This window comes from Pygoscelis adeliae, unplaced genomic scaffold, assembly GCF_000699105.1.
Source record: "Pygoscelis adeliae isolate BGI_AS28 unplaced genomic scaffold, ASM69910v1 Scaffold167, whole genome shotgun sequence".
In the NCBI taxonomy this organism is placed as follows: domain Eukaryota; kingdom Metazoa; phylum Chordata; class Aves; order Sphenisciformes; family Spheniscidae; genus Pygoscelis; species Pygoscelis adeliae.
Window position 1 is genome coordinate 1,166,876 of NW_008825428.1, and position 12,847 is coordinate 1,179,722.

General features: G+C 37.4%; 1 protein-coding gene across 2 annotated transcripts in view; it reads left to right on the forward strand.

The window, feature by feature from the left end:
- Window positions 1-12,847, forward strand: part of SORBS2 (sorbin and SH3 domain containing 2) — a 147,081-nt gene that overhangs the window by 118,574 nt on the left and 15,660 nt on the right. Inside the window, exons 7-14 of one of the 2 annotated variants that reach the window (XM_009330660.1) lie at window positions 562-2,118; window positions 2,682-2,694; window positions 5,014-5,030; window positions 5,297-5,388; window positions 8,047-8,093; window positions 9,402-9,516; window positions 9,613-9,741; window positions 10,556-10,759. In XM_009330660.1, coding sequence (XP_009328935.1) covers window positions 562-2,118; window positions 2,682-2,694; window positions 5,014-5,030; window positions 5,297-5,388; window positions 8,047-8,093; window positions 9,402-9,516; window positions 9,613-9,741; window positions 10,556-10,759 — 2,174 coding nt within the window. The remainder of the gene's footprint in view (window positions 1-561; window positions 2,119-2,681; window positions 2,695-5,013; window positions 5,031-5,296; window positions 5,389-8,046; window positions 8,094-9,401; window positions 9,517-9,612; window positions 9,742-10,555; window positions 10,760-12,847) is intronic. The other variant, XM_009330659.1, reaches the window with a different exon arrangement.

Sequence of the window (12,847 nt, forward strand, 5' to 3'; positions counted from 1 at the left end):
GTGGGCTACCTATGAACAACTGGGAGAAATTTCCCATTTGATCTTATATAAAGATTTATCTTTATCTTAATTATCTTAGAATATGCAGTTGCTGTGAACTCTCTGAGCATTATCCAGCTCAAAAATTCTGAACAGCTTCTTTCAGAATGCACAGGTGGAAAAGTCAATATTTGATGGAGGTCTAGATTTGTCGTTTGGCTTCCTCTTTAAATCCTTTGCAGCTTTTATTGTCTGTTGACCTGCTTCAAAATCAATATTAATCCTTGTTTTCTTACATTGTTTTGGTGGGGGGGTTGTGGAGGGGGTAACATCTCCATAATTCGTAAGGAATTCTTTTTGATGTTCAAATTATCATGAGTACATTTTTACAGCTGGAAAATGACTTAATTATTAGCTCTGCTGCCCCAGGCTGTAGAACCTATGTACTGACCTAAGCTGATAGATGCATTAATTGCTGTCTCTTTTCTAGTCTTTCTAATACTGATGTTAATTCTAACTTTCTGAATCTTTTAATTTCTGGCAATGTCTCTTTTTTACCATGCTGCTCTGTGGATTATAAAGGTGGGGATATTAGCAAAGTATATCCATCCCTTTTAAGTTATTCAGTGCACAACCACAACACCTCAAATGAATTAGATTACTGTAGCACTTACAGACAACATTTAGCTGTTCCAAACGATGCAAGAAGGGCAATCAGCTACAAGAATGGCTGGCAAATGACTCGTCAAAATGCAGAAGTCTGGAGCAGCACAGAAGAAACTGCTTCTCCAAAGAGAAAATCTCGTAGCTGTGATGACCTGTTAACAGATGATCGCGATAGCTTTCCCGATGCACAGGCCAAGTCTGAAAGCATGGGCTCTCTGTTATGTGAGGAGGACTCCAAAGAAGTTTGCTCAATGAACTGGGCCTCCCCGTATGTTCCTGAGGGCCGTGGTAGTAGCAGGTCAAGAGTTCGTCACAGATCTGCACATGATGCCCCAGGTTTCCTAAAAATGTACAAAAAGATGCACCGCATCAATCGCAAGGACTTGATGAATTCTGAGGTTATTTGTTCTGTGAAGTCCAGAATACTGCAGTATGAAAAAGAACAGCACAAAGGTATTCTTCAAGGCTGGAGGGAGTCTTCTACTGAAGAGGTGCCCAGAGACATGGTGCCAACCAGAATATCTGAATTTGAAAAATTAATTCAGAAGTCAAAATCAATGCCGAACCTAGGTGATGAAATGTTGTCAACTGTTACACTAGCGCCTCCTAAAAATGGCTTATGTCCAAAGAGGCGATTTTCTATCGAATCCTTGCTGGAAGAAGAAAATCAAGGCAGACATCCCTCTCAGGTACAACGGAGCTACAAGTCTAAAACCCTGGTGCCAATTCATATTGAAGTGACCAGTGATGAGCCACAACGATCGCATATGGATTTTTCAGACAGTGATCAAGATGGAATGGTTTCCGACCTCAGTGACTTTATCCAGATAGAGGGTTCATCCTTCTGTAGCGAAAGTGACTTTGACCACTTTTCCTTCACATCATCTGAAAGCTTTTATGGATCAGGCCATCACCACCACCACCACCACCACCACCACCACAGGCACCTCATCAGCTCCTGCAAAGGCCGATGCCCAGCATCCTACACCCGCTTCACCACCATGCTGAAACATGAAAGGGCTAAACAAGAAACCACTGAAGATCCAAGGAGACAGGAAGCAGAATCTGGCCTCTCTAAGATAGCATTCCTAGTCAGTCCAGTGCCTTTTCGGAGGAAAAAAAGTGCAGCTCCTAAAAAACAAACTGAAAAGAAAAAATGCAAGTCATCGGTATTTGAAGCACTAGATTCTGCACTTAAAGACATCTGCGACCAAATTAAAGCTGAAAAAAGAAGGGGAAGCTTGCCCGACAATAGTATATTACACAGACTTATTACTGAGCTGCTTCCAGACATTCCAGAAAGGAATTCATCTCTTAAAGCTCTGAAAAAGAGTCCCATGCACCAGCCTTTTCATCCACTGCCTCAAGATGGTGCTATCCATTGCCCATTGTACCAGAATGATTGTGGAAGATTACCTCTTAGTGCCTCTTTTCCAGACATGGACGCAACTAACAACAATGATAGTGCACTGTGTTTCCAAGGTGGATTAACTTTCTTCCTCTATCCTTGTGATATACTTATCCAACCTTACTCCCTGTACTTCCCACCCTTTCTCATTCTATTTTTATTTGTGTCGTCTGTAAGAAGCTTTCATCCCACAAAATTCTTAATGTAGGATGTCATTTTTACATAGGTGATGAGGATAGATAAATTTTCTGTCTATTCACAAAATACAGTAATCTGGATAACTGGAGTAACGGTGAATTTCAACTAATAGATTATTAGTGCTATAAATTACAATGGCGTTATTAAATTAAGCAATGTGGGTTTTTTCCCCAAGAAAAAGACCTTACAGAAAGTGAATGCATGCATCATAAGATGCTGGTCGAACAGAAAACAATATGCAGATGGCCCTTCCTTTATTATTTAAAAAAAAAAATCTGCATCTAAAACATGTTGTACTGTGTAGTTTTGTTACATGTAAGTGATAAAAATGCTGTTAATTCTGCCCATATCACAGAAAGTTGATTCGGTTTTCTTATGAAAATACACTAATTCCGCTGCTTTATATTACTTTTTGTGAATAGACCCTAAGGTCATTTTAGGGAGTTTCCATTTCCACTGTTCAAACAATACAATTCCCAATTTCTGTGGCAGCAAAACTAGTTCTTCTCCTAGAATTTTAATGTATCTATGAAGTTTTGAGAAATTCCTGTCCTCTTAGCAGGGAAATTCTCAATAATCAAAACTTGAATGAAACTGTCAGAATGAGTATAACTTTTTAAAAAGTCTGTCTTGACAGTAATCTGGTTTTAAAGTTACTATTTTGAGTTGTTCATTGCTCTGCTGCTCTTTTTTTCTCAAAAAAATTGCTTGAGCTTAAAATGTTTTTAAAGTTTAACCTTGCAATATTAAAAGAAACAAACTAGATTCATAGGCGGAGTGCACAAAGGGGTATCCCAGATGATTTAGATTAATGTCTTTGGCAAGTCTGTCATTTATTTCTCTTTTTAAATGGTAGCATTTCTGTGCTAAAGAATTCTGCTTCTGGACATACAGTCCGCTGTGACAGAGCATCTTTGAGAATTTAATGACATTACAAAGCTATTCTTGAAAGCACAAATGGGTGTAAGAGAGAATGTCTTTACTGTATCAATTATGCAATATTTGATCAGGCCCATCTTACTTATCTTTAATCTCACATCTTTTTCTGTAACTTTTGCAAGTACCACACTACTAAATATGTATTTCAAGAGAAATCAGAATTGAAGTTGTCACCATCTCCTCTAAACTAGTTAAAAGACATATTGAGAACATATTGTTGTCTGTAAGAAGCTTTCATCCCACAAAATTCTTAATGTAGGATGTCATTTTTACATAGGAGATGCGGATAGATAAATTTTCTGTCTATTCACAAAATACTATAAAATATACTATACAGCTATAAAATGCAGTTCAGAATTGAATTAGTCATACTTGAGGCCTGATCATGATTAATCCTGGCAGGCAGTACTACACCATGAGACTGAAGTTGGAAATTGCACTGGTCACATATCACAGTTGCGAAATGAGAATTTTCCAGTCCTTGAAAAGAAGGAAATCCACAGTGCAGAGTAAACATGGATTCCTAATAGCTTCTGCAGCTATGAAGGAGCCTGGCATGAGGAAAGTGGTACACTCTGTCAACACTAATATCCCTAAAGTAGGATGGAGAATGAGTACAGCAGAATATTCCATTGACTTTCAGCAGCAGCAGTCATGGCTGAGCTCTACTTCTAATGAAGTTTCATGTTTTGTTGGATCTGTGCGTGTCTCTTACAGCCACCATCCACACGGGGACCCCAAGGTCATAGCAAAAACCACTGAAAACTACCAATATTGACTGCAGAAGGAGCTGTATAGAAATAAAGGAAATTGTTCTTCCTAAAGTTGCTGCGTTTTCTCTCCTTCCCTCCCATGTCCTTCTCTTTCTGCTAGGGTTTAAAGAAAAAATTAATAGAAGTGTTTGGAGGCATTATATCTTTAGGTTTATGCAGTGAGCATAGATCCTCATTCACAGACACATGCCATATCAAGAAAGCTGTCCAGAACTGGGACTGTGATATACTTTTTGGTGAGGACGTGCTTGCAGCCAATGACATAAATAATACAATTATCTCATTTTTTGCCTCCACTGTTTTTAACAATAGCCTCAAGTTTTTGTGGCTTAGCCAACAGCCCAATGGAGACCATTTACATCTTTCTTCTGTAAGACCCCAACATAATGGATAAGATGCTTTCAGTTCCTTTTTTTCCACTTTAGAACTTTAGAAATGTATGGGCTTGGTAAGAACAGATTGTGTGAATGAAGTCAAAGGAAGACAATCAGTGATATGTCTCCACTAGCAGGTATCACTGTGGCAGTGGGAGACTAAAACAGTAAATCTCAGAAGTCAAGAGGCAGTTCATTTCATGCTCTGGTCTGAAATAATTCCGTTATATTTTCGTTTCACATTGGCAACTTGCAGAGCTATAAAGAGTGTAAGATTTTGATTTTATTTTTTATTAAAACATGACAAGATGTATTCACCATCCTATATATATACCATCCTATAATAAACATTGATACCAAACTGTGCTTTAGAGAAAATCTGCCACATAGATTGGTGAGTAATGATTTGTACTCTATCTCTTAAAATAGAGTTGTTTTTATGAAATAACATGCTTTTAAATTCCCTTGTGCTGCCTAACAAGTGCCCCTGGTAAAGTAGAAATGCATCTTAGATCACTTAGGAGGAACCAAGTTTTCTTCGCTATTTTCTCATTGAAGCATGCCTTAATCACGTTTTGTGCACGTAATTATGTGTTGATATTGTTGGCATTCCGAAACAGTTCCTTGCAACCCGATGAAGTCCTGATACTGCTGTCATGTCTTCCACTTGGTCCAGTAGGGGTGCATCCCTTCGTACAGTAAGGCATAATTTTGCTCTCTCAATGCTCTATAAAATATTCTTCTGCTGTGGATCAGAGGGACAGCCTTTGCTTGAGAGTCAGTATCTTTTTTTTCTTTAAAGGTGCACTTTAGCCATCATATCATGTGCTTTTCTTTCTAGTAAAGGTAAAATAATAGATTTCAATATCTCTTCACCCCCCTAAATGAAACCAAGCAGCATCACAGATTTGAATGGTTTTGTTTAATTTACCATAGTTTCACATAATTTCTGTTTTCAGTAGACCAGGAGTCTCCTGGAAGCTATTCTTCTGCTTTCACTGATGTGGGACGATGTACTCCAAGAGAAAGAAGAGGAACTACAGACAAAGAGGTAGTGAAACAACAATAGATAATGCAGCAATATCCATATGGAAAATTGGTAACATATCCGAGACAAGATTTGTGTTGGTTTTAAGACACTGTAATGATACAGACCAAAGGAACAGTTACTTATCATATCATCAGATGGGACAGCATCCTTCTTTTTCATTAAGGAAATAGGTATTTCAAGAAATTAAAAGAATATCAAGCTTTGTAAGATAAGCTGTATCTTCAATTTATGTTTAAATAGATATGGACATAAGTTTACTAGTCATTGATAGGCTCCGTCAAAGTTGACCGGAGTGGGTGTTTGGGACAGAGAAGAATAGCAGATGTGACTGGGGAAAGACTCTTTTGAGAACCGGAGCATTACACAAAGAAACCGCCTCAGTAGTTTCAAAACTGATACAAAGAACATCAGTATTTCACCATTATTTTTGTTTAGAAAAAGCAAAACCACTGCTGTTAGTGTGTTAGACAAAACCACTTATCCTAAGAGCAATCTCTAATTTCTGTAACAGTTGGTGACTGTAATTATATACTGATTGCTTATATCAATGCTTTGGAAGAGGAAATGGAAGCAGGCACACAACCTTTAAAGTAACACAAAGTATCACTGAAAAGTATACACAAAAACATGGAGTATATCATTCAGTATTTTAAGAATATTTCTAGATCTAGAACTATGAATGCTCTCCAAACAGGCTTCAGGGATTTTATTCAAACATGAAGTAAGTACATTTATATTAACCAACATCTGCAGACCATAGATTGTTAACTTCTTCCATTGATTTTTATTAAAATATTGCACAAAATAATGGCAGCATGAGAGAGTACTGTATTTTAATTGCTAATATTTATGTTTTTGTTCTGGGCCATCTACCTTGTTAAACAGTGGTACAGGTTAGAACTGGTTACAGGATCTGAATTTAGATCCACTTACACCCCACTGACATGGTTGTATTGCTGCAATTCGATTAAGAGTCTGATTTCAAAAAAAGACTGCTCATTACAAAATAAAGGTTAAAAAAGTTCTGGAAGCCATATTGTGTGTTCCTTTTAAAGAATTTTGTCACATTGAAAGTCATCTTTCAATTTGAAAATACGTAAAATACTTATACTACAAGCCATTCTTAAGATTGCTGTAATTTAAAAAGATGAAAGAAGAAAGGCTTCTCTATTTCCAGTATGTTTTGTACATTTCAAAGTATTTTGTATTTAATCAGCTCCACTGTTCTTTTAATATTATCCCCCTTCTTCCATTATTTGCTTTAGTAGTTACAGCACCAGCTGTACCAAAATCAGGGAAGAGTGAAAAGGGCTTAGCTACAGTTGATGACATGAATATCCCCTCCCATCTAAAAGATTATTTTTAACAACAGCAGGAAACAGGAAAATGCTTTTACATTTAGGCTATCTTATTTGAAGGAGACCTGTAATGGAAAATTGTATTAGTATCATAAAATGCAAGTTGACAGAATCCCTGTAATAACTTTGGGGACTTTTTTATTATAGCAAAGAAAATGCTTTAGGTATGCTAAATTTGCTAGCCTTTAGATGACAAGAAGGGAGAACCCAGTCGAGCACATCTGGCCTGGAAGAAAGGTAAAATGCAAAACTTACAAGCGTCCCTTTTTATTCCTCTTATAAAAAGATCTGCACCCTTACATCATTACAAATAGTATCTCTCAGAAATAACGTAATCAGCTCATTCTAGTCACTAGTATATCCTAGAGAGAGATTTTTAAAAATGTAGCAATCTCATCTGCGCAAGTACTTGCAGAGAAAGGCTAAATCACTTTACCAAATATTCTCACATAATACTGCTAACCACTTCTTGCACCTTCCTCTGAAGTATCTCGTGTTGGGTATCCATCAGAGGCAGACACTAGATGAGTGAGGCTCTTGGGTCGGATCACAGTTCGTGTTTTCAGCACGGCTTTGAAAATAGTGAAAGTATAAGCGTCAAACTCACAGGTGAGGAGAGGTAGGGTTGTTTTACAGTTTTATTTTTGAAACAATATTGACCTTACAGATACTTGGTGATAAAACTTGATAAATATATGAAAGGAATGATATGATGTGATTGCCTGTGATAGCAAGAGAGCTGCACAGATGACTTAGGAGATCACTTCCAGTCCTGCATTTCTCAGACTTTCTTAAAACTATGAATGTGATGATAGAAAATTTAAAATATTCCCAACCTTTTCCAGCTGTCAGAGTAATTTTTCCTTTATATAAAATGTGATACAGTGTTCGCAGTTGAAATTAGCCTAAAGATAACAAGTTCAACAGAAGAGGCATCTAAAGTATTAGAGAGTATTAAGCATGTGAATTCCCATTGTACCTAGAGATCTAGTTGCCTACAAGTCACACTGGCATTTAGTTAACTTTTTTTTTTTTACTTTTGTAGTTCTCTTAAACATAATATTGCAACGCAGTCTGTATTAAAATTTAGCTACTATTTCTATTTTTAAAATACTAAGTCCCAAACACCTAACTGCCTTAAAAAAAGGAAGCTGTGTATTTAATTGCCTATTACTGCAAGAACCACTGTAAGGCACACGTCCTTTTCTTTTTCGATCTTGGTCACCTTTTTAAAAGCTGAAACACGTTCACCATATAGTAATACTACCTGAATGTATTAATCACTTTGCCTACTTTTCAGAAACTGCCAGCTAGAGCTGTGTATGACTTTAAAGCTCAGACTTCTAAGTAAGTACTAGACTTTTGTTCATTTAAGAATTCATAATTCAAGAAAACTCGTTCTAGCACTTGTGGCAGCTAACTGCTGTTCTAGCCAGTTTCAACAGCAAATGTCATGGAAGCAGAGGACCCTGCTTGCTGTCACAGTAGTCTCTGCATTAGTAAACTGTGTGAGAAGTTATTCTGTAATAAAAATGTCTTAAATTATTATATTCTCCATTGTATTTGTTTGAACACATGAATGGTTGTGCAGCTTCAGCCTTCTAGAGCATGGGTCCCGAGGGTCACCCACCGAACGCTCTTCATTTGTTGTGAATCGTATTTAGGTTACACAAGATACAGTGCTTAAAATACTGATGTAGATAGTGTGCTTATCAAAATTCTGTATAATGCTTCAGCATCTTCCTGTCTGCCTTAACATACATAGGCTCTCTGCAGGATGTGACATGTCCCATACCAAAACAAACCACAGTGGTCCAGAAGAAAAACAAAATCAGGAAACACTGTTCTAGGATATGAGAGAGTCAAAGTAGGGTGCCTATATTAAATGTTCTGATGATCCAGGGCATTTAAACGATCTTTAGATACGGCCAAACTTTGCCACTAGAATTACATTAGCTGCGTCTGGTAGAAAACTCACAACTTGAATTATCAGAACAGCAGATTAACTCTTGAAAAACAAAATGGATGATACAGCAAAGAACTCCAGATGATGTTCTCAATGATGTGGATAATTCCCTTTTTTGGTATCCAACATTAAGTATATCGCATGCCCTGAGTATCAGAAATGGTGAGAACATAATCCTGTGTTCTTCATGCTTCTGAACAGATGTCTTGAAAGAAAAATGCGTAGAGCAGAAGCACACCAAGCTGTGCTGCTGCAAAAAAGGTAGTAATAGGCCATAGAGACATCGGATATATTCTATAGGTTCCCCTACTGATTTCACAAAGAACACCAAATACCCCTCGGATGCCTGTCATAAAAGCAGCATCTAAACAGGCGATCCAAAAGACATCATACTTGCATGCAGACCCTATACTAAGTGCTCTGGTAATAACTAGCAAACTTCCTTGAAATCACAGTGTAAAACAGGCCTGTGTAACTCACAGATAGTACCTGGGATTCATAAATGTGAATCATTTCATTTTATATGGTATAATCAACTGGTAAATGTACCACAGCTGTGACACTTTTTCTTTAAATGTTTAGTTGCTACATTCTGTTTCAGTTCCAAACTGTAAAGATCTCAGAAACTATGCAGGTTGAGGAGTTACATGTAAAACTGTAAACATCTGGTCTAAATAAATTTGTTACAGAGAGCTGTCCTTTAAGAAAGGAGATACTGTCTATATCCTCAGGAAAATTGATCAAAACTGGTATGAGGGTGAGCACCATGGAAGAGTTGGAATATTCCCTATTTCTTATGTCGAGGTTTGTTCTCTGTTTTAATTCCTTTAATTAGTTTGAGCAATAGGTCCACAAACTGCATGGGAATGATGAAAATCTGTGGTTTTTCTTTTTCCCTAGAAACTTTCTCCCCCAGAAAAAGCACAGCCTGCCAGGCCACCTCCCCCTGCACAGATTGGAGAGATTGGAGAAGCTATTGCCAAATATAATTTCAGTGCAGACACAAATGTGGAGTTATCGCTTAGAAAGGTACAGTTTAGAACTATCTTTATCAAAATACCATTATAGTGTCTACTGCTACACAGAATTAATATATAGGTAAATACTACACTTTGGTGCACTCTGCATTCAATATTTGCTATGCACAAAGCAATGTAATGGTAGGAAACTACTAACATGATAGCTTATTGGTTTGCAGTCTTCCCCTGCTACCTGCAAATAGTTTAAATATGTTGTGCATGTAAACTGTATTGTGGTAGATTAGCATATGCAAACATCTGCTAACTGCCCACCTAAATTTCTAGTTTTCACTTCAATTATCCATCCCTGTTTTTTAATAATTATTTGTTGCTGTCACAATTATCATGGTAAGGTTTTTAATATAGAAGAAATAGAAAAACCCAGAAAATAGAAAAATATGGAAAAAAAGGCTCACAGACATTTTTGTGAATGTACCACCTGCTCTTGCAAATAATTCATTTAATAACAGTCTGCTTTTTATAACATTCTCTTATCTTTCTGTGCACATCCTGGTGGTTATGCTTTATTGCACATGAGCAAAATAAATGTTTAATTTCTGAGGTTTGTCAGACACTAGAATATTACCGGTGTAGAGAAACTTTATTACTGCAGATATTCTGTACTTAGTTGTAAGTAGTACGTACTTCTTATCCACTGGAAAGTTCTGCCTCTTACTTTTTTTTTTTTTAAAGAATTCGAGTTCATAGAATTTATTCAGTGGTTTGTTTTTCTTTTGAAATAAGAGTAAGGATACAGTTTTTTGATGCTGGCCTAGATACTTACAATGTATCTGCTGATAACTCATTTTCATAATGCATTTCAGGGAGACAGAGTAATTCTTCTTAAGCGAGTTGATCAAAACTGGTATGAAGGTAAAATACCAGGAACCAACAGACAAGGCATCTTCCCTGTTTCCTATGTAGAAGTCATCAAAAAGAATGCATCAAAAAGTGTCGATGACTACCCTGATCCCCCGATACCCCAAAGCTATTCTAGTGACAGAATACACCATTTAAGTTCAACTAAGGTAAGGATTTTTTTTTTTCTTTGCTATCACCCCTAGAGTGGGTTTAGGACTTGTAATTTTTTTGTTAACAGAAGATAATGCATAATTCATGCATTAAGTACACTACATTTTCTTTCCTGCGTAGGTAAAATTGCATTACTGACTTGTTATTAAAGTATTTTAATAGCCAAGCGTGTGTCTTACGTTCTGCCAGGATTTTTGCTCTTTTCTTCATCAGCTATTAATATTGAGCGTAGGGCCAGGCAAAATTTGGGCAGAAGAATCAAGCCGACAGAACAAAATTTATTTGGGAATCTTAAACAGAATTTGAACATTAAGGATATGTCTAGCAGACTTTTTGTAGTGCGATGTGAAGACATTGCCATAACACAGCTGTCCTAAACGCCTGCAGTCCCATAAGCGTGCAAAGGGCAAGAGAGGGCAGTTTGTGTGGGGACACAGCTTGCCAAGACCAGAGCTAACGATTCTGTCCTATACCCTTCCTCCTTTTGCCATTCACACTCTAGAAAGAGGCTGCTGGTACAATGGAGGTTCTTTGGCGTGGTATGACAACAGTGACAGTATTGTTTCATTTAGTGGTGAGGCAAATGTCATGACATTGTCAACGAGCTTGGATTCAGACCTTTATAGTTGTAATTTTTCACACCAAATGTTTGTCGTAGGTTCTGAATTCTTTTCCTTCCTAGTCTATATAACCACCACAAATCATACTACGTGATGTTGCAAAAAGATTCCTGTGTTCTAATTTGTCACTCACTTGTGAGATTTTGCAGTCACCTGTGTGGGAAACGTAACCTCTTTGGCAGTGATAGAAACTAAGAAAGTTTCTGCATGCAAACTGTGATTAGCATTAATGTATTATCGATGATTTTGAACACTCAAGATGGAAACTTTTCTAAATCTTCCTCTTTACTTTTGTTGTTTATCTCTTCAGCATGCGTGGTGGGTTTTGTGTGTAATTATAAACTTCTTATCCTGCTGTTCTCTATTTATTTCGGTTGGTTTTGCCCCCTTTTCTACTTTCATATACTTGCATACCGGTGCTTATTTAGATGCTTCAACTTTGAGATAAGTTCCACATTTATTTGCAGCTTTGGGGACAGCTACCAAAAGATGTCATTTATAGACAACAGTGGCCTCTGAAAATACTGTTTATGACTAAACAATATTAGCTGTTTTTGGATTAGCTGCTAGAACAGGTCTTGTCTGGTTTTTCAGAATGTGTCACAACAGAGAACTAGCTCCTCTCTCTTCCATTCCAACAAAACTGTTGAATTGAAGTAGCATCAAATTCTGTAGCTGCAGACTGAAGTATTCATAAGCTAGGGCCCCTATTATTACAGGAATCCAGACGTTCCTGAAGGCAAGTCAAGCGTATGAGGCAACCTAGGTGCTCCATATTACAGAGCTGTCTCTCTGTATTTGGAGATGCCTCTCTCCCCATTTTCTATGGAGCAGGCTTGTCTCTAAGGCATCCTGCAGCTAAAGCTGGTGTTTGTGTAACTACTATAACCCTTGTTGAGCACAGGTGATGCTTCAGAGTGTTTACATTCAGATTACAAAACTGTCCTGCCACTATTATTAAATTAGTTATTATTAAATTAGTTCTGTAGGAGAGGAAAAGGGAAGAAGCTTTCTTTGTAACATAGGAGACTTTTGCAATCATCTGGTTCTAGCACAAAAAAAAAAAGAGAGCTTTTACTGATGCTCTTAAACAGACATCTCGTTTCTTAATTCAACTGTATTCAGAAATGGCAATACCATGTAAGAAGACATCTTGTTCCTGACTACCTAGAAGGACTTTAGCCGTCCTGAAGGTGTTCTGGAGTTTACCACAATTACAGATACCACTTTTCCTATTCCTTTGGGGGTTTTTAGCACATATCACTCCCTGTTGCTGGAGCAATTGCACTAAACTTCTCTGGCCTAATGGCAATAAAAATAAATAAGCAATACAAGTCACGAGCAAGCTTTGCTCTCCTTAACTTGTCCTAGACCATCTGTATCTTTAGCTCTAGTGCAGCCTGTAGCCACGGGAAACTAAAAATGGCAATGTCTCCTCGGCAGTAGAGGCCCTTGTTCAAGAGG